Source organism: Hippocampus bargibanti, linkage group LG08 (assembly GCF_051943395.1).
Source record: "Hippocampus bargibanti isolate YZ-2025 linkage group LG08, ASM5194339v1, whole genome shotgun sequence".
In the NCBI taxonomy this organism is placed as follows: Eukaryota; Metazoa; Chordata; class Actinopteri; order Syngnathiformes; family Syngnathidae; genus Hippocampus; species Hippocampus bargibanti.
This window is the reverse complement of record NC_142741.1, coordinates 15956905-15979297: the sequence shown is the minus strand read 5'-3', so window position 1 is coordinate 15979297 and position 22393 is coordinate 15956905. Positions and strand designations below refer to the sequence as shown.

Genomic DNA, 22393 nt, shown 5'->3' with positions numbered 1-22393 from the left:
TTGTGTTTTGTTTCTTAACTTAGCTTTTCAGGGTGGGGGGGTCCATGTGAGACTGACTGATATTCAGCACCATGACTATATGACTTCATTTAAATCGATGAATTTGTCTGTCTGCTATTTATGCTTCTAGTTTCCCCAAACCAAGATTTTCACTATCAGCTGAAATAGGAAAAAATAAGGTTTCTACAGAAAAGACACATGTTTTGAATTCACACATTTTATTCACTTCAACAACGAATGAACATTTTCAAATGAAATATTTCATCATAACTGTATTCAACCCTGATTCCTGTCTTAAAGAAAAGCACAACAATATCTGATCCATGTTGAAGTGATAATTAGAAGGCAGGTCATCTGTCATCGTGTTCGGTCATAAGAAATGATTCATCCTCGTAATGTTTTGAACATACTGTATGTGTACACCACTGCACCAGACGTTAAACACGAAACACTTTTCATAACTTCTTAAATACTCTTAAAAAATATATATAGATCGGATTTGGCTGGACATTGCAACAAAATGATTTCACTGAGTTGACACAAAACAATGAGACAAAACACCCCATTTGCCATTCCATACTGGCTCAAACACTTAAAAGTAGCTCTGAAAAACTAAGAGACACACAATGATAACAATTCGCCCCACTCTGGGCATCTACAGAAGGAATAGAAATTCATCTGCCACGTTTCTGTCATGGCTCAAAAAAGTAGATTGTCATCAACTGCAGCAAAGTAAAGCACATTTTCCCTTTTATTTTTTCTTTTGTGGAAGTCAATGCAACAATATAAGACAACGTGATGGTGGATTTCTCTTTTAGCAAATGTCATTCAGTAACTGCTTCTTTTAAAACCATCACCCAATTTCCACTATTTGTGTGTGTTGTTATCAAAAATAACCACCGCCGTTGAAAACCAAGAACATAAAAAAAATGGAAATAGCACTTAACAATCCTAACCATAATGACAACAACAATAACAATATTGATTATAATAATCATAGATAAAGATAGCAATAAATAGGGTTGGTGAGTTTTGAGTGCAGGGAAGGTGTGGTTAGACACCAGACCAAGGGCACCAATTAGAGGTGGTGTGGATTGGATGGAGGCAGTGGGTATGATGGAAGAGAGACTATCGCTCGTAAAGTGACTGATAGCTTGGCTGCTGAATCTTCGCACAAGCACCTCAGATTTTTTGGGGGGGTATTTGGTTGGGGAGGATTCCTATGTATAGCCTTAGGTTTGAGCCATGGAATTGAATATCTCTGTGCCACATTCTTCTAGGCTTGAAAAACAGTCCATTGTGGATTCTTTATTAGGCTCACATCTTGGTGATACTTGACAGCATATGGTAAAGTGAGTTCCGGGGTGAGGCTGGGCGAGGGTACATCACATCGACAAAATATTCACAAGTGCTCAATCGGACTCGTAGTGATTCGCAAGGGCCACCTGGGATAGTTTTTTTTTTTTTTCTCAGGCAAGAAACAACTATAGAAACACAAGTGTCCATCCTGAGGTTTGACAAGTGGCCTGCGAAGGCCCAAATAAGAGTCGCTCCTCAAATTCTAGGGTGCTAACGTGTCTATGCCGCTCGGACTCAAGAGATGGATGCAACTGTCTTTGGCGCCAAACAAATCTTACCCTGCCAACCCATTTATTTCTAGGAGAGCTTGAGTTCTTCTTGAGTAAATTGAACACATGAGCAGCTTTAATTGAGCAATTGAGATGTTTCACATTTACATAGAGCCCACCGATGGTTTCCTGTGGCCAGAGTAAAAAGCTAGTCCAAGTTGTCATGATCAAATTTCTGGACAGTGGTTTATGATTTCTGTGCCTACTTTAACTGTACATTTGTACCATAGTCATTATTAAGATAATTAAGTTTCATTGTCCTTTTCTTCTCTATGGCCCTTGTTTTCTCTTTGTAGTGTCCGGTCGTCTCTACCTTTGGTAGTCGGGCTGCTCTCTGGGACTAGATGAGGCGCTCCTTGGAGCTAGGGGGCCACCTGGTCGGGGGTGACTCTTGTCCTTGCCCTCCTCCTGGGATAAATTGTTGCCACAGGGCCCCTGGCTAGTGTTGGAGGAGGCTTCAGGCGGGTTCAGTCCTCCTGTGCTTTCACCACCATTCCCCTCAGGCAGGTAGATTTCCTCTGCCCCATCCTCACTGGACTCCGGATCCTCTGAGCCCGAGAGCAATTCCTCTTCCCGATATTCGCTGACATCCACTCCTCCGCTGGCGGTAGCCCCCTCGCTAAGTTCTTTGAGGCGGCCGTGATGTTTGACGTGATAGCGCTGGTTCTGGAAAAACTTGATGATGGTGTGCTTGGGCAGGTCCAGCTGTGCCGACAACGTGTGGATGGCCTCTTGGTCTGGGTACAGTCCAACATCCTGGATGAAACTCTGCAGGATGCCCAATGCCTCCAGGGAGATCTGAAATGCACAGATTGGGAGAGAATATTGAATTCAACCAGCAGTCTGATCTGCCTTCCACACTATTTAGTACACCGTAGATTCCCAAAACTTAATTTGGCATCCCAGTATATGAATGCTCGAGCAAGTTTACATGAACATGATACATTTTTTGGCTATACTGTATTAAAGTTTTTTTTAGGACTTTTGTGTTTGAGGTATTTGTGGTGGAGTGGGGAGTGGGTGCCAACACACCCGCCTTAAGGAATTTGACAGGGTATGTGGCGTAAAAGGTACGATTTCTCAAGACAATGCATTTTTGCCAACTGTAGTTTCTTGCTGCTGTCAGAAGTGCTCACAACTATTTCAAAGCAAGTAACTTAGAGCGTGTGTACCACAGCAGTCTGGATATGGAAAGGGGTGTATTTGTTTGACAAAAGAAACAGACCAGAGATTTCAAGAAGGTGCCCTCCAGTTGTGTTTAGGATTAAAACTGTAAAAGTGGTTTGCAATTTCACATTGTTTACTGCTGTAAATATTTTTTCAATATAATAATTTAACAATAAATGGACTTAATCTGATAATTTCCTTGATTTGAGTGTGAGTGTGAGAATGAATGCTTGTTTGTCTCTGTGTGCCCTGCGATTGGCTGGCAACCAATTCAGGGTGTCCCCCGCCGAGTGCCTGAAGACGGCTCGGATAAGCTCCAGCAACCCCCGCTCCCCTCACGAGGATAAAACGGCCAGGAAGATTACTGACTGAAAAAGGTTAAGGATAAATAAATAAATCTTGATTTAAACTATAAAACCTTTGTACGCAGTCTTGGCTTCTTGCTGCTGACAGAGCTACCAGTGGTGCTCTGTGCACTTCCAGGCGTAACCATAGTCTGTGTGCCATCCTCGTTAACAGGGGCCGACAACAGATCCTCTCTCATGGGAGACGAATGGTGTTCCTTCATCTGGGTCGGAGGTGGTCTGTGCAGCGCCTGCCGAGAAAGGCAAAAGAGCTAATTAATGGGGTGTAATCACCCCTGATCATTAAAGCAACCTGGAGAAAATGTTGGAAATGAGACCCAATGTATATATTTTTTCGCAGTGGACTGTATTGTTCGACTGTTGTTAGAGCACACAGTAGCCGAGGGCTTTCAGGGGGAAGCCAGGGTGTTCACAGTCCACGGCATGTCACACACTATTAAGCTGCTTGACCAATGGACAGTCTAACTACCCATTCTACCTTTGACCTAATGTGATGAGGGGTGACGGTTCTAGTGAAACACCAACTTTACATGTCTCTCAATTATTAAAATGTTTACTCATTCAAAGTGACAAGGTGTATTCCACTGATGATTAAATGGCATCCATTAAAAAATAGCTGAATCTGAGGGAGGAATTGGGTGCATTTGCTGTTTACATCGTACATTCAAAATTATTAAAATAGCAAAGCGTTATGACTGTTTTTCCTCATGGCACTGTTTTCTTTAATTTATCTTTTAATAGATGGAGATTGCATTTTTTAAAAGAATGATCCTAAAGGATTTGTACCATCAAATTTTTACTGTGTATGTTCAATAAAAAGCTCTGCTCCAACCACGACAACGATGCCATTGCCAACCATCTGTCTCCGTGGTGAGATACTGATAAACAGTCTCACTCAAAACGTTTTTTTAAGTTGCATTTTCATCTCATCAGTGTGGTATCGAGTGACCCCTCAGCCTGCACCCATAATGTTAAAATGAAAGCACTCTGCAAAAAATGTTGGGGATCACAACCAGCCATGAGGTCGGTGGATAGTAGTACAAATTAACAACCGCTGTTAATCTCGTTCTTTTGTTTAAAGGAGATGAAGAAACCTGAAAATGGCATCCATATCTCCCTACAACAAAAGCAGGCCAAATTATTCATGTATTGTGCAGGCTTCAGGCACTTATGCTCTGGGCAGTTAGGAAGAGTTTACTTTAATTATTGGGAGTGGAGAAAATTGAGTCAAGGATGGCAAACGCATTTGGTGTTGCGACAGCTCCAAAATCAAGTGTTGCGAGACTTGGCTTGTTTGTCAGAAGGTAGTGGCGTGTTGTGGTCGTGTCACTTTAAGAGCAGGGCGGGGTCCTCCACCACTGGAATGTCCAGCTATAAATCTGCGGCGCATTAAAATTAAAGGAGTCACGTAAAGATAATAGTCATTCTCGCTTCAATAATGATAGGGTATTACTTCAATAATGGTGAGGCCAGGCTCCGATTTCAATTGCGGGGGGTGAGGGGTGGGGTGGAATGGTCAGTTTACAGGAATTTGGTATGTTTATATTTTCCCTCCCTAGCCCGTACTCGCCTTCTTTAACGGAAAGTGACATATTTAGATTTTAAGAAATTCCTTTAAGCCCCCCACCCCCCTGTGCTTTTCTGCTGATGTCTAATGCATCATGAATGATTAGTTGAAGAAGGCCTCTGTCAAGCTCAGCCAACTCAAACTGGATGATGCCAGGAACTCTGCACCCACGCCTTCTCCTACTTTCCACGATATTTTTTACACCTCCATTTTCTGAAATACCAACAAAGTTTGGAGGAATGAAATCCATAGAGCACATTTCTTTTGTCAGTCAAATGTATATGTACAGTATTTATTTATGTAAAAAAATATGAATGTCATCTCTTATTAGGTCCAAGTTACAGCCAAAATACAGTGATCATGATGCCTTCCAAAGACAGGCAAGATGGCAGCCTGTTTTGTTAGCATGCAATGAATTGTGCTCTGAAGAACAAAAAATCGGTTTGAGATGTTTGCAGAGATTCCAGGATGGGTGAAACAATGGCACTTATTTAAATGAAGAAATGGGAGGAAGAGAGACAAAAAAGAAAAGGCAACAATTGATTCCTTGACATTTTCGGCATGTTTTGCCCCGAGGGGTCTATGAGAACAGAGTTTTGGAGACTTTGAGGTTTTAATTATTTCCTTACAAAGGAAATGTTTTAACATTGCTCTTTTTTACATTAAACACTGTAAAATGCACATTGAAATGAGTTGCAATCAGTTTTCAGTTTTCTCACATTTTAAAATCATCATTGAAATGAGCACAAAAAGTCCTGAATCTGTTTCTGAGACATTGTATAATTGCATGACATGAGCCGAATGAGTACGCTGCAATAGACTTCCACATTCACAGTACAGCAATCGACATATAACATACAATAACAACATCAAAAAGGACACACAGCAACACAATCATTGTCCTCCTATAAGAAAGGGTCAATGACTCAAAGAGCAATTTGAAACTGTTTTATACTACTCCCCTCAGGCAGGCACTACTAATCCATGCGCACCGAATCCAGCAGACATTTATACAGCTTCTTCCCCCCAAGCCATTAACTCTTTAAACAGTAACCCAAATAGACCTGCATAGTGCCTCTTTGCAATTTTTTTATGATGACACTAGTGCAGCGTGTTCTACCAGAAACAAATTCCTTATGTGTTCTACATACTTGGTAATAGAGATGATTCTGTTTCTGATACAGAAAAAAGAAAGCACGTGAGCCATTAAACCCTTTTGACATCTAGAACGGTGTTTTTTTTTAACTTAATTTTTCTCATGCACGCATACAAAAATAATTGCACTTCGAAGCTTAATTTTACAGTAATTTTACAGTTCTCATAGCGTCACATCATAGTCCTTTCCTGAACTTCCAATTATGTTTTCCTACCCGGCCGTGCCTGCTCTTCTCTTTAAATGCACGGATGTCAAAAATCAAGTTTCCTGTCAATTGAGTCAAATTACAGCCCAGAACGATAAAAGGATTATAAAACATCAAATATTAATATTTTCAATGAGTCCTTGACCTGTCAGGTGAGGGGGGCTGGGAAGAGAATGCATCTTACCACCATAGATGCCATCAAAACAGAAATACATTTGTAATGAAGAAGAGAAAAATCACTTTTCTGTTGATTTTGTGCTTGACTTAAGACATTGTGTTATCAGTGACTGTTTTTTTTTGTCGATCACTTTTGCAGGTGTGCGTGTGTGCGCGTGTGTGTGTGTGCGCGCGTTTGTGTGTATGTGTGTGTATTTGTGTGCATTTGGATGTGAGAAATGGATGAGTCGCAGCACTTTCCTCCGTTATTGTGAAATTAATCTTTAGATGAAAATATGCTGCTCACTTTTCCGTTATTGAGACAAGCTGGCGTTGAAGCTGAGTGCACGTGTGCTCTCCGAGGGTTATGCTTTGTACTGTGTGTGGGATTCATTCCATTCATCTGCAATCAAACGGTTGTGTTAATTGTGGTTTGCCCCCCCCCCCCCCATCCCACCCCAATTCTCCCACCCAAAAAGAAGAAATGCTAGCTCCAACCTGCTGAAGCCAAATGGGAAGTTGAAATCAGCTTCTATCAGCTTGTATCAGATTGTATCAGTTTCTGGAAAAATAATAGTGCTGGATTAGGCTACAGCATGCAATGGATGGATGGATGGATGGATGGATGGATGGATGGATGGATGGATGGATGGATGGATGGATGCCCCCATTAAAAAACGGCAACTGGAATCATCCATCTCTAAAACTATCACTATCAGTTCTGAATTGTAGCACTCATCATATTCTACAAAAGCAGCTACTGTGGCACACTCATCATCTGAAGCAACAAGCAATCAGTATTTAAGAACAAACAAGCAGAGAGGGAGATGGGAGAGGCGAGAAATAGAGAGGGGGAAGCAGAGAGAGAGAGAGAGAGAGAGAGAGAGAGAGAGAGAGAGAGAGAGAGAGAGAGAGAGAGAGAGAGAGAGAGAGAGAGAGAGAGAGAGAGAGAGAGAGAGAGAGAGAGAGAGAGAGAGAGAGAGAGAAAGAGAGAAAAAGAGAGAAACTCAGACATATGGGGCCATATGCCCAGGAATGGTTTCTTTGTTTCTTCTTGTTCTAGTCCTGGACTCCTGGGGTCCGAGCTGCCTCAACACACACGCACACAGACACATAGTCTTGCATCAGAAATTAATTTAGTAAAAACAATAAAGAAATAATTTATATGGGCAGGCTGTGCCAAATTAGCTATGGGACGCACTTAACTGCAAATGCCATGTGAATAAAAGCTGTACAAGAGAACGGGGGTTGTGCCACTCATGAAGAAATATGAGGTTGCTGTAGAGTGGGGGGGTATTCACAAACACACAAACTCACCATAAATACATAGAGGCCAACCGAATAGATTCAACAATGAAACCGAAACACAACTCCAAAGACCCCCAGACATGAACCTATAGAAGCCTAGGCACATGCATGTGCGTCCATGTGTGTGCGTGTGTGTGCATGTGTGTGTGCGTGAGTGTTTGTGTGCGTGTGCGTACGTGTGTGCGTGGCTCTTATGTACATCCATTTTTAATTTTGCATTGTGTGCTCGCATGTCCCATTGTCCGAAGACAAAGTAGCACTTCAAACTACAGTATTAGTATGTATGCAACATATGGGACACATGTGTGCTGCGTTTTTAGTCACCAACCATGAAGACATATATGCATATGTCCAAAACAAATAGGTATATATTTAGATCGATGAGAAGGTTTCTTCAGCCGTCATCTGTACTTTTTGAAGATGTCGGACATTTCGCCTCCTATCCAAGAGGCTTCGTCAGCGAACTAAAGACTTACTGGTCGTATCGGCCCTATTTATATATCCCTAATGTCCAGACATGGCGGCGCCGGACACAGCTATGATAGGTCCCTACTCTCAGGTTGGGGGGAGCAGAGGACCACTCCCTGTGGCCCCACTGATTGTTCCTACATTCCTGACTAACGACTGGCCTGTTTGCCCCACTCCCTCCGGTATCACCTCATCAGCATTACGAATGTTGCCTAACCTGTTTTGCCTAAGCAGGCTATTGTATGAACGATCCAAATTGAACCTCACCCCACCAGACCGGTTTAATGAAGGATTTAGTTGTTTTATGAGAATCACTTCTTTTACTCCCCTTTCAAACCATCCATGTTCTTTCGTTAAGATTTTAACCTCATTGTCGTCAAATGAGTGGTTGCTAGCTTTTAGGTGCAAATGTACTGCCGATTGAGGCCCACTAGTATTATCCCTGCGATGTTGATAAAGTATTTTTTTGAGAATTTGTTGAGTCTCCCCAATGTACTGCTCTTTACAATTTTCATTCTTACAATGTAAGGAATAAACTACGTTACTTTGTTTTTCATTTAGCAGCCTATCTTTTGGATGCTCTAATTTTTGCTTTAACGTGTTTATCAGTTTGAAATAAGTATGAATTTTGTGTTGCCAAAGGACACTTTGTAGTATTTCAGAAACTCCTGCAATGTAAGGTACTGCTACTCCTCTCCTTTTTGTATCTTGATAATTTTTGGTTTCATTCCCTATTCTTTCTTTCTGACATTTGTTGAATGACCACTGATGGTACCCACAGTTAGTGAGTGCTCTCCTGATATGTTTTGCCTCCTTTTCTCTACCTTCAATGCTTGTTGGTATTAGTTTCGCCCTATGCTGGAGGGTTCTGATAACTCATAGTTTGTGTTGTAAAGGGTGGTCAGTGTGCGTAGCCTTCCTAAAGAATTCTGTTTTTAGCGCTCTGCCCTCTTTTATAATTACTTTACAATCCAAGAAGACTAGTTGGTTCTCGTTAATGTCCTCACGAGTAAATTTAATGTTGATGTCTACCAAGTTGAGGTGATCTGTGAAGGATTGGATTTCTTGTTTTTTATTATGACAAAAGTATCGTCCACATATCTAAACCAGTGTCTAGGTTTTGTCCCCGGGAAGGATGTGAGGGCCTGTTTTCCATCTCTTCCATGTACAGATTAGCCACTATGGGTGAGACTGGTGAGCCCATAGCACAACCATGAATTTGTATGTAAAATTTCTCCCTAAATTGAAAATACGTAGTATTAAGGCAAATTTCCAATAATTGGCAGATGTGATCCGGTTTAAGTTTGGTTCTTTCATGCAGAGAAACGTCCGCCAGCAGTGTCGTCCTCACCACTGAGACTGCAGCTGGGGTTGGGACAGATGTTAAGAGAGAAGTCACATCGTAAGATGCCAAAGTTTCCTCAGGTTCCAATATAAGGCCTTTGATCCTCACTACAAACACTGTGGTGTTCTCTACGTGATATTCTGTGTTACCAACCAACGGAGCTAAGATAGTTTTTAAATATTTGGCTACATTGTATGTAGAGGAGTCAATGCTACAAACAATGGGTCTGAGGGGGAACCCTTCTTTATGTATTTTTGGCAGGCCATAGATACATGGCGTGGCCTCTCCCGGGTATAATCTGAAATACATCTGTTTGTCTATATGTTTTCCTTTCTCTAACTTTTGGAGACAGTCTATCATTTCTTTCTTGTATCTATTGGAAGGGTCCCTTTTTAGTTGCTCATAAGATCACTGATTAACCTATTTATTTTGTCTTCATAATCCAATGTGTAAGACTTTAGTTCGCTGACGAAGCCTCTTGGATAGGAGGCGAAACGTCCGACACCTTCAAAAAAGTACAGATGACGGCTGAAGAAACCTTCTCATCGATGGACCACTCCTGTACGACTGAGAGTTTACACAGACGTATATATTTAGATGGATTAAATATACACTGGCGTGCACCTCGTTTACCATTCATCAGCCAGCAGCCCTTCACCGCATGTGGCTACGGATGAGGAGAATCAGAGGGCCCCAAGAGGCTAAAGAGTGTTTTCAGACTGCGAGAGGAGCTGAGGAATGCCATCACTGTGCCACCGCAGCTTCCTCCCTGTCCCGCCATTAGTCTCTAATACCTAGCTCGCCATTTGCACACTGAGTCATGAAGTGGTGCACTCTGAAGGCAGTTTTACTGTAGCAAAGTGAGGGCAACCACGATCAGTCTTTAAAGGGAGAACAGTGGTATGATATGTAACAAAATAAAATTTCGACTGGATTGAGGTTGGTCAATATTTTGCACTTCATGCAAAATCGATGATCGATGTCATGTTATCATTTGTGGGATTGATCAATGACATCCGCCCATGAAATAAAATATATCCATCCATCCATCCATTTTCCAGACCGCTTCATCCTCATTAGAGTCGCAGGGGGTGCTGGAGCCTATCCCAGCAATCTTCAGGCACGAGGCAAAGGACACCCTGAATTAATTGCCAGCCAATCACGGTGCACACAGAGATACAAACAACCATCCGTGCCCACACTCACACCTAGTGACAATTTGGAGTCTTCAATCAGCCTGCCATGGAATGTGGAAGGAAACCGGAAGACCTGGAGAAAACCCACATGGGCGCGGGGAGAACATGCAAGCTCCACACAGGGAGGCCGGAGCGGGACTTGAACACGTGACCTCTGGCCTGTGAAGTCAGCGTGCTAACCACTCGACTACCGCCTTAAGATATTTTAACGATTACAAAAGGCACGTCTGTCTTATGAGCGGTTTTTTCCAGGCCTTTGCGGTGGAAGGTGGATGCTCCGCCCCCGTGCATCATGAATATTCAATATCAAAGGAATCCCATTTATGTTTTGACAGGTAAAAAAAAAATACATAAAAAAGAACCAGTTGCGGTATGCATGTTGTTCATCTAAAAGAACTTTCGCCACCAAGTATAAGTTAGCTGAACTTCCTGCCATGCACATCCGGCCAATCACAGATGTCAATTGGAAATACATACATACATTGTTGACAGACGCACAAAACATTTGCTAAACAAGGCTACAGAATAGACCGCATTAATTCCTAATTTGAGTTGAGCTATTCTTGCCACATGATTCCATAATCTAAACAGTTTGTGAAGATGTTTGCAAAACTGTGGTGAAGCCAAATAACTTTCAGCATGTCCTTGCTACATCACACACCCAGCACGTGCACGCTGTGTCAAGTGCAGCGATGCGGACAAACATGAATGACAAAACAATGATTACAGTTTGTGGGCACCGGACTTGTACAATATAGCCACTTCCAATAGGAGCCCATTAGAACTGGGCAACATGAACAGAATGTGGAGCCCTAGGAAGTTGGCGTAGATGGTAACTAAGTGTATGCACTTGTTGATAGCTTTTGAATCAAGATAGCAAAAAAAAAATAGCATTAGCCAAAATATTAGCAAAAGCACTTTTTTCCTTTCTGACAGCTTTTTCTTTTCCTCACACTCAAAATCAGTATTCCCTGAGTCAGGCATACTATCCGGGGGGGACCTCATTTCTCTCCATACGACCAATTACAGTATTAACAACTCTGAAAAGACACCAACAGTTCAAAAAAAAGTTAACATTGTTGATTCTTAAGCATGAAAGTGTTAGACTTCCCTTTAGAACTCTTGTGGAGGACAGACCAAGTTTTGCTGTTATAATAAACCAAAGAAAAAAATAAAATATGAATACATTAATGTGTTCCTCCTAGTTTGTGGTCAAATTTAGAATTTTACAACCAAAGGCTGTTTGGATTCAAAGTTTTCACTGTTGATTTCTTAAATACAGTAAAGCCACTTTAATTTTGTACATAATGAACCACTTGCTTACTTAATTGTTTGGTGCTTCTTTTTTGGTGTTGTAAATACACTTATGCATTGACACTCTTATCTATTGGCAGAACACATTCATTAATTACAACACACACACACATAGACACACATGCACGCGCACACACACACACACGCACACACACACACACACACACGCGCGCGCACACACACACACATACACACACACACACACACACACACACACACACACACACACACACACACACACACACACACACACACACACACACACACACACAGCTAAAGCTAATTATTTTGCCCCTATTTGACTAAAGCACATTTTAGGACAATTAATAGTCAGTTTACAATTAAATTAGTTCAGAAGGTCTAAAAAGCACTCTGTTTTCTTTAGACTTCTCACGAACGAGTCTTGGTGTTTGATGATGGAACTAAAGTCAAAACACTTTCCGCATTTCCTCTTGTGCCACCCAGCAACTATTTTTTATTCTTCATTCCGCTGAGACAAAAGCTAATGGGAAAGTAACAATAGCCATATTTCCACCTTAAGCTTCATTTCAAAATAGTTGCAGGAGCTGAAAGAAGTGTTAGCGCTTACAATGTATTGTTCTTTTTATGGGCCATTGTTATGTGACCCCAAGACACAATTTGGACAGTAGTTTTCATGGCACTCGTAAAGCTAGTAGCTGCCATTGGAAAGCGCAAAATCAAGAATTGAGGACAATTTTTACGGCGACAGATATTTTCGAATGTGCTTACCGCTGTCAAAAAAAAAAATACTATGCATGACAGAAAACCTCCAAAATAGTGTGTGTTGCTCCTTAACGTTGTAATTTTACTTAACCTAAATGATAAGACATTTGTTGGAAGCTTTACTACATGTGTGTCTGGAGCTATGTTTACTGCCGGGATGAAGGGTAATGACCCTGAACTGGAAAGACTTGAGTTGAATTGGTTCAAATGTGTTGAAGTCAATGTGTCAATATGATGAAATGTTTGCTACCGCATCGGCATGCATGAGAAACAAGAAGTGAAAAGTCTCCAAGATGGAGTCAATATAAGGATTTGTTGAATAATTGCATCAAGCCCAAATGAATATATTTGAAAACATCATTGGTGTTTTGAACATGTTCCCTTTGTCCGTGTTTACTGCTGGTACAGAAACGAATGAGGAAACATACCTGATTAAAAAGTCTCAAAAAAGCTCTCCATCTACACACATGTGCTCCACAAGGAGTTGTTGAAGTCTTTGCCTCGGGAGCCAAATGGCATGAAAAACAATTTTTATACCTGTGTGTCCTGCGGCAGGTGAAGAACAGTGTGTAGCCTCTCATTGTGATGGTGCCGTGACTCCTCCTCGTACGCCTGGTCCCTGTCGTTTTGCGGATGGGCAAGGAACCGCCGGATGGTGCAGAGGTTCTCCCAGAGTGTACGATTCTCTGGACTGGGATTTTCCTTCCAGCGCAGCAGTTCACACAGCCAACCCTGTGATGACAGACACACGTGGCCCAGATGTAACAAGGAAATGTCAAAGAATAAAAAGGGGGCAGCTTTTGAGGTCTTAGAGCTCGAAAGGCAAGTGTGTTTCAACATTAAGCTGATTAAATAGTCGAAGTAAAAAGTCATCAAAAATATGATGAATCATAAAATGAAGAACAGGAATCACTACTTAAGATATAGTAAAGTATTTGTACTTTGTTCCTAGCAGAACTAGAGAGTGGGTGTTCAATGAGACAAGACAAAAGAAACATCCTTAAAAGTGCGCAGGGTGTGCGAGGTAGGGGTACATCCAGAAATGGAGATGGAGGAGATTTAATTATGTCTGCTAGACTGGCTCTGCTTGCGACACCAGCTGTTGTGTTCAAGCCTCCACCTCAGGCAGCGTGCAACGCTAATAGCCTGATCATCTCTTGCTGCTGTTCGCGTTGGACCGGTGGCCAGCTGCAGCAGATGGGTGCACTGAACTGTAACCCTCCCGCCCCCACCCACCCAGCAAGTCCCACCCCGACCTGGGGGACCTCATTAACCTTGCGCACACATACGAACACAAGGATGCAAGTACTGTATAGAAAGTACGGATCAGCCGTTATGCCTGATTGCAGTTACACACAACCGTACTAGTGGTTGATTAGCTCAATTTCTCACATGCAAAAGAGTGTACTTAGGGCGGATACCTCGTAAAAACCATGGGCATAGAATTGAACTATACTATATGATACTATATGATCTTGTCTCATCTCTTGGCCTTGTTACAGCTAGCGTTAAAGGAATCACCAAGAATTATGTGAATGACGAACCAAAGATGTTTCGATTCAGCCAGGCTTAACAGTGTGCATTTTATTTTGGTAGTTTTGTTTACACCCATTCCCATTTGTTTTGCCAAGATTCGTAACTCAGTAAAATATTTACCCTTTTTATCATGATCATTTCAAATCCATACAGGTAGAACAGTGATCGGGCTTACTGACATAATGTGAGTTCAGTTCTTACTCAGTGAAAGTTTGAATGTGAGTGTGAATGATGACTGTCTCATTTTACTAACTCATTGCGTTGTAACCATATGGTTGTCGCTCATGATTAAACAGTAGTGTTTTGTGAGTGTGTTATTTTCAAATCCAAAGTTTACCCAAAGTTCACATATAGCACTCAATATGCCGCCTCTTTTTGGTGGTATTTTATATTCCCTCACCTGACTCTTGTTGGCAGCCACCTTGGCAAAGAGTGCCTGGGACACCTTGGCCCGTTTCATCTCCTGCTGGATTTCTTCATAAATTCCCGATGTGATGTTGACTAGCGATTCAAGCTTGATTGGTATGTCAGGTACGGGACCTGTTGGCTTTGGCTGGAAAGAGGATGGGATGTTTAAGGAATTTTTAACTTCTTATACAAGCCAGCACCGCACATTAACAACTGTTGTATCCAATTTGAAATGTGATATGCAGTTGTTTGTGCACACAGCATATTTTATTTATTTATTTATTAGTTTATTTACATGTTTTATTTTATGTCGCAAAATGCCAAAATGGGCAAAACTGTTTCCACGTCTCTTGGTTGGTGTTGGTCAAATTTAGAACACTTTTTTCTCGCCTATGTCCAGATTTGAAATTTCTTTTACATATGATATATGTTGTATCAAAACACTGTTTCAAAGTTTTTTTTATCTATGTTGCGTACTGTACTTGACATGTTAACACAAACCAAATATGGTATCTCTTTGTTCAATTTTGAAGAAGTATTGAATGGTTTTCCTTTTCTATTACATGTTGAAAGAACAGTTGGCATTTGACGCTCTTTTTTTTCTGAAGTACCGGTAACTTTTTTCTATGTACAGAAACAGTATTTGTCATGCCAACAGTCAACATATCAAATTAGTTTAGCACTTCTGTAAAACTGTTACAGTTTGCTAGATTCAAGTAAACCAAGCTCTCAGGTCCATGGCAGTTTTGGAGTCCTCTACAAAGACATGCAGAGACGAGGTAAGTTTACATTCCAGATCCCGAGATAATTTGACATAGCCATAATAAATAATAGCCCACACGGCATCAGAGTTAAAAGGTCTTATCACTGAAAATGCTCTATTACATCCTTTATGTTTGCAAAAAGCTCCTGTGATATCTTTGATGTTGTTGTTCCATTATTCGTGGAATTGGTTTAAAAACCGTAGACATCCACATTATTTATATGATATGCAAGATTACAGAGAACTCACTGAGTTAGCTATCTTATTCTTGTTCTTCCAAATAGAGGCCCAGGTATCAGGTGTTATCTGCTCATCCAAGCTCCTCTCCCACACTTTCTAAGCACAGACACAGGATATGCAGCATGTAAAAATGGAGTGTGCGTGGCGCCTTTATTCTATCTTTATTCAACCTATGGGCCAACCTGTGAGAGCCGTGGAGTGCTGGGATTGGATGAGTTGGAGGCAGGAAGGCCCACTGTGGGGTTCATGGTGCGCTCCCGCTCCTCTTGGTAGATGCGGTCGCGCTCGCCCTCAGGTAGGTTGAGGAAGTTCTGCATGGCCTTCAGGTTGACCAGCAGCGACTGTGAGGCCGTGCGAGGGTCCTCCTCCTTTCTCAGGATTTCTGACAGCAGACCCTGGTTGACGAGAGCAATGTTAATGTAAATGTAATTATTGCAAAGCGAAGCTCATGTAGCTTGGAGCCGTGAAAATGGCGATGTGTGGGGAGTTGTGGCAAAATCCAAGGTTCTGTTTTGTCCTTGTTCTTTTTATTGGCTAATGTAGTAGTGTCCTATCATTGGAAGCTGGAACACACTACATGGTGTTCGTAAATTACTTAGTGGAGTGTATTCAGCATGCAAATCGTCATACTATTAATATAATTGCCTCATTTTTTTCCAGAGCCAGATTATTGGAAGAAAATAATACATTTCAAGAAATCCCTGTCTCAGAGATCTAATTAGAAATTGTCAGTCACAAAAAGTCCCATCACTAGGTTAATAGCAAATGATCCGAATAATCAAGGAACTATTCGAGTCGATAATCAAGTTGATTCTTTAGGGACAGCCTTAGTCATTCAATCACACCAACACTATACTGTACTTAATTTGTGACTCACGCACCAGTACATGGTTGGATTTGTCAGACATTCACCTTGGCTTCCTCCGGCTCATGTTCGGTGTTGTACAAATCATCACCAGACAGCACAGTCACTACGGGTGACCCTCTAACGATGCTGGTTGAGTTATTGCATGTTTGAAATTTTATTGAGAGGACACATCATTCTTTTTTGAATCATATAATCACTTCTTGGGGTAATAGCATTTTTTGAGGTTTTTCATTTTGACTAGCCGCATGTTAAATGTTTAAATGTAATTTTCATTTGTTGATTTTATTAAATTCTCTTTTTTATTTTTTCTATTCATGGATGGAATTGTTTGTACTTTGAAAGACCAATTAACACCTTTTCTTTCATAAGTTAAATGATTATATGTCATTACATTGATCTAGTGGGATGTGCTGCAAAGCGTTTGGCGTATCTTTGAATGCATCAGGTGCTTTTTGTCCCTGCTGTGAAAAAAGAGGTCTAATGAGCTGGCAAGCTACCCCGTCATGCTACTGGTATTACTACTGAAAATATCACCAAGGTGGGTAGCTGCCAATGAGGTCAACCCTGCGTGAAGAATTTCGCGTTTATGACTGAATTGGTTCTGGATGAAGGGCAGCTTTTATTCCGTCTCACACATTGTGCTCTTTGGTCTCATTCACAACGTATGAGAAGGTTCAGTTTCACAACTATCCGAAACTTGCCGTTGCAGTTCCTGTTTCCTACCTGTGTGCGATTGAAGGCCACTCGGGCGAAAACAGCCTGTGAGACACTGGCTCTTTTCAGCTCATCTCGGACCTGCTGGTAGATTTCAGAGGAAACCTCAGACGCCGAGGGGTTGTTTCCCGGATGGTCTCCGCCGACTTTGGTGGAACCCCGCGGGATAGGCGGATGGTTGAGGAACTGCTGGTTAATGGCTTGTGGGTGCTGGTGGGCCAGCAGCCGGCTGACGGCTATCTGCTGGTTGATGAGGTGGGCCATGGCGAGCTGCTGGCGCACCAGCTGTGGGGAAAGTTGAGGCGATAGCAGCCCACCTGGACCCAGCAGGGGCTGGAGTCCGCCGGGCGGGTGGGGTGGTGGCGGTGCGGGCACCTGGCCAGTGTGGAGAGGGGGGCTGTGGTGGAGCGGGCCGTGCGGTGAGGGTTGTTGCTGGGGGAGGGGAGGCTGCTGGGAAGGCTGCGACGGTGCCTGCGGATCTGCGGATCCTGCCTTCAGCAGAGGGCCACCACCTCCCAAGTGACTGAGCTGCGCCAGGCCAGCCAAGTGAGGAGGTGGTCTTTGGCCCAGCATGCAGAAGTCAGCCATGTTGTCTCGCTCGACTGTAGAGCAGACCAAATTGTCAGTTGTTCAAACAAACATTTCCTTTGTTGTAAAAAAAAAGAGTATTGATTACTTTTGATGTCCGCAAGATCTCGCCCAGACCACATCTTCTCCAAATAATCCACTGCTCAAAGCAAACAAAAAAAGAAGAAAAATAAGGATTAATCATCGATGTATGATATGCAAACACTAAAGTAAACCAATCTGCAGGAATACCTAGCATTGAAAATTAAATCCAAAAGATATTGGAAAATATCCAATGTTGGTCTCTCTCTATTTATATCTGATCATTTTTGCCTTTTCAGAGACTTCAAGGTATTCAAAAATTCAGGGGAACTGCCACATTCGTCATAAATCTGAAGCCAGCAAATTGCTCCTGAATTTGCTCATCCAAGCCGTTTCTTTTTCGGGGCATTGAATCGATCACAGCTGGGCTGCTTTGTTTGATAAGATGTTGAGCATCTCCTCCCACAAGGCTTCATCAGTGAATAAAACGAGCTAGGGATTCATGAAAACAATTATATAAGTCAAAACTACTATATAAATTCATATATGTTTAAAGGATATCCGACGTCACTTTTTTGTTTTTTAACTGACATCAAAAAAACGTTTTATAGCATCTAAAATACCCAAAACACGCAGTATGATATTTTTAGTCAAATGCAAAACAACAATAAACATGACTTAAAGTGTCCAAAATCTACAATTTTCAGAAAGACCCGCCCCCAGTTCGTGACGTCACGCCAAGACGTCTTGCATTGCTAGTGAATCAAACCAATGGCTTCAGATTCAGAGAATATGCTTTCTTGTTACACATCCAGTTATGAATATGATTCGAATAGTTCTGAAGAGGAAAGCATACATGTTTGCAATCGATTAAATAATTTATTTGTGCCATTTTGAGGCAACATTGGGGGGAAATCTCTCACCCAAAAAAAGAGGCACAAAATGGCGACCTCCTGTTGCCACTTCCGTTTCCACTGGCTGATAAATTCCTTATATGCCGCTTGGACGCCCTCTTCTGGCATTCTGGCGGCTTTTGGGTGCAACACGAGGTCCCCAGACCAAACAAGTCCAGCAAAATACATTGACATGATGGAAGGATCGCTACAATGCATCTTTTTTTACGGTCAGGGGCGGTCCTTTAGTGACGTCACGTAATGACTTGTCACCAACTCAAAAACAAGACTTCCTGAATATTCAGCGCAAGTCTTAAAACGTAAAATATAGCTATATGCGGTGGAATCTTTATAAAATCCGTTCAGTAGAAGTCATTTGAAGCCATTTTACAAATTATGGACACAACTTGTCCGGAGACGTCGGTTGTCCTTTAAAGCTTTGTACTGTTGTGTGAGGGTATCACTATATAATTCTGGATTGACTGTATTATACTGTGATATACACATGGAATGTATACTTCTTTTTGCACTTAAAAGACAGCTGTAAAAAATGTCACTTTTACAAATTACAGAGTTCAAGAAGTTGAAAAAGCCTGGAATTGATTCATTCTGTTTACGGTTCTTGTCGCAAAAACATCAAAAAAATCTTGTAGCAAAAAAACTGACCAAAATCTGACGGTCAAACTGATTATTTTCTAGTTGCCACTGGATTAATTACCATGCAGGGAAAGCCACATTGCAGCATACCTTTGATTTTCTTATACTTTTTGTACCAGCGACCAAATTCTTGGCATTTCGCAATGGAGACGTTGGCATAGTAGGAGCTGTTCACGATAGACGAGATCATACTCTGGAAGACAGAAAAAAAACAACTGAGATGATTAATAGCATGATACCAAATGTTTAGTCACGGCACACATAAAAAAATCACAGGCACACATAATTGAAACAGACAGTAATCATGACTGGAAGTCACCCGTAGAAACTTGAGTTCGGAGAGAGCGCACACGCACACACACACACGCACATGCACACTCACGCATATACACACACACACACACCCGCGCACACACACACACAGATGCTTGCAATTGATCCGCTTGCTGGCATCAATGCCCTAACCAGAGCTCCACTTAAGCCCATAAATCTCCCACGGCAACCGTTATGATGCGGCAAGAGCGCTGAACATGCCTCTGGGGAGTTAAAACTTGCCAAAGTTTGATTAAAATGTAGTAATAGTTATTCATCATTTTTATTATCTGGATTTCTCATTGTGTGTGTTGTAAGACGGACAACTTAATTTGTCAGTTCTTTTCTAACCTGCGACAGAGGACACTCTTTGGCCAGAGTGCTTTGGTTCATTTCCTTGAGGAGCTCCTTGAGAGCGTTCCGGACAGTCGCGTGATTCCATTGCTCACAGGGAAGGTCTTCAAGCTTGGAAAAACTACATTGATAATAATGGTTAGATGTGTCAGTAGAAGTAGATGTGTCAATAGAAGTTCAGAGACTTGTGTAAAAATACGCATTCAAATCTTCCACTCTGAAATGTATTTCAGCATCATATAATTGTTTTTTCCAATTCCATTGCCATCATCATGATGCTGGGTCAATCAACCTCTCAGCCGCACTTTATGTTGCATTGTTCTTCAAGGTGGAGTAATCAACCATTTCAGAATCAGAATCAGAAAGCCTTTAATCATCCCACAATGGGGAGATTCTGATAATGAAGTTTGTTCCATACATTTTCATGTGTACAGGTTGAAAACCAAAACTTTCCGAGGACAAATAAATCCACAGATATCTTAAGTTTCAATGAGTTGCGGCAAAGATTACAGTGTATACCTTCCAGACAGCACCACTATTTTCAACACACAAAAGTGGACAGTTCGCATAGGCAGAGTAGGTTTGACTTTCACACAAGCGGCGTCCATCTTCGTTTCTGGTTAGAATGCAAATCCCAATGACTGAAAATATCCCCCCAAATATCCCCATTCTTTTGCGGTGCTGCCTGCCCAGAAAAAAAAAAATCTCAGCTTTTATAGGCAATGTAAACTTTCCGGGTGACACTCACTTCAAAAGGATGAGAGGCTTGAGCCATGTGACTCTCCTACATATTACGCCACAAAGATATTTGCCTCTGTCTCAAACTTTCATCTCCGGTGCAATTATCGTCATCTTATAACCCCAACTAAATGAATGCAGGGCCATGTGCCCTGCTCTTCCGTTACTACGATTACGCGCAGCAACATTTTAACAAATCCTCGCTGGTATGTGCCTCGACAATGCTAACGAAAACGCCTCTCATCTGTACTTTATCTGCTTTTATCTGTCCATCACGCTTTGGCTCCACTTTTTCCCAAGGAGTCTGATGCTAGATAAATCTTTGAAAGCTTCAATTGAGCTATGGTAATCAATTCTTAGTGTGCAATCAGTTGCACTGACATCATCACATTACTTCAGAGCTGGAAGATAACCAAGAGTGGAAAACATAAAAGAAAGGTCTGACCTTTGTACTTGGATACGTAGGGTGACCATGTGGTAGACCTCCATGAGCATGTCAGCTACAGTTGCCTCAGGAGCATCTGTCAGGAAGTGGATTGGCAGAGGGTTCCACCTTCCCACCTTGATAATACCTGAATGAACCAAAGCAGAAGGGAAACCATTTGATTTGGAGCTTAATACGAACCAACAACCTGATATAAAAATATAAACATACATTTGATGGCTTGCCGCCAAATGCTTTTTGGTCTTTTTTTTAAATCCTATTTTTTATTGACATTGAATAATATGCGTAGTCTATGCCCATATATTTTGTTAAAAACAAAGTAAAGATACCAGTGCGTGGAGAATTGTCGAAATATGGCAAGAGCTGCAAGACTGCAGGCGCACAACACTGTGGCGCAACCACAACATTTTAAAATGCTGCATGGATCTCATTTAATGCGTGTCATAATTATCTGAATGTGGCATTTGGTGTTGCTGATTTGGTGAGTGACAGACTCGGGTTAAGTAGTGTCACACAATGCCTGGATATTGGATGTCTGAACGAGGACCCAGTCACACTTCATCGGCACTGTCTTACAGAAAAGGAACAATCCCACTTCCGCTACTGCTGCCAAAAGTGGAAAATGTCCAGTTTGAATTTCTGTTGTTCTACTGCTATGTGAAAAAACACATTCAAATAAACTCACCGATAATGCTTTTATACGTAATAGTCCCTCAGTCGTTTAACACAAACTACGTATTCAATTCAACATTAAGTTAATTTTTATGGATGCATCTTCAGCACTGTGACAGTCGTCAGGTTTGAGTTTCAAATGAACTAGTTGTTTCTTGTTTCTCGTGTTGTGACATGATGTCAATATGGAGCTCTTGATTAAAACAACATGCTGAACCTCTGAATTAGGATTATACAAAAAAGCAGGCGCGTACATGAGCGGGCACATACATGTATACACACATGCACGCACGCACGGACGCAGGCATGCTCATACACATACTGGAGCTGCAAAAGAACTAAACAAAACTAATCACATTACTGTCGTCTAAATGAGATCCAGACCAGTCTAAAAAAACGTCTCTCTCTTTTCAAACCCCTTTTGCACGCCTCTCTACTTCTCATTTCTTTGGATTTGTTTCTTCCATATGATCCCTCAGTGGTTCTCTCACTGCGTAACACTCATAACATTAACTATGTTTGTGCAATCCAATGGCACTCTATATACACCGACCGTATGAGTGCG

At 41.7% G+C, this 22393-nt stretch overlaps 1 protein-coding gene across 2 annotated transcripts in view; it reads right to left on the bottom strand.

The window, feature by feature from the left end:
* Nucleotides 1-201: 201 nt before the first annotated feature.
* satb2 (SATB homeobox 2) overlaps nucleotides 202-22393 on the bottom strand; it is a 45616-nt gene continuing 23424 nt past the window's right edge. Inside the window, exons 4-14 of one of the 2 annotated variants that reach the window (XM_089002233.1) lie at nucleotides 21157-21283; nucleotides 19971-20094; nucleotides 19398-19500; nucleotides 17825-17875; nucleotides 17158-17750; nucleotides 15749-15961; nucleotides 15576-15662; nucleotides 14556-14708; nucleotides 13157-13351; nucleotides 3214-3411; nucleotides 202-2426 (exon numbers count right to left, since the gene is read on the bottom strand). In XM_089002233.1, the coding sequence (XP_088858359.1) occupies nucleotides 1938-2426; nucleotides 3214-3411; nucleotides 13157-13351; nucleotides 14556-14708; nucleotides 15576-15662; nucleotides 15749-15961; nucleotides 17158-17750; nucleotides 17825-17875; nucleotides 19398-19500; nucleotides 19971-20094; nucleotides 21157-21283 (2333 nt within the window). In that variant the 3' untranslated portion in view covers nucleotides 202-1937. The remainder of the gene's footprint in view (nucleotides 2427-3213; nucleotides 3412-13156; nucleotides 13352-14555; nucleotides 14709-15575; nucleotides 15663-15748; nucleotides 15962-17157; nucleotides 17751-17824; nucleotides 17876-19397; nucleotides 19501-19970; nucleotides 20095-21156; nucleotides 21284-22393) is intronic. The other variant, XM_089002234.1, reaches the window with a different exon arrangement.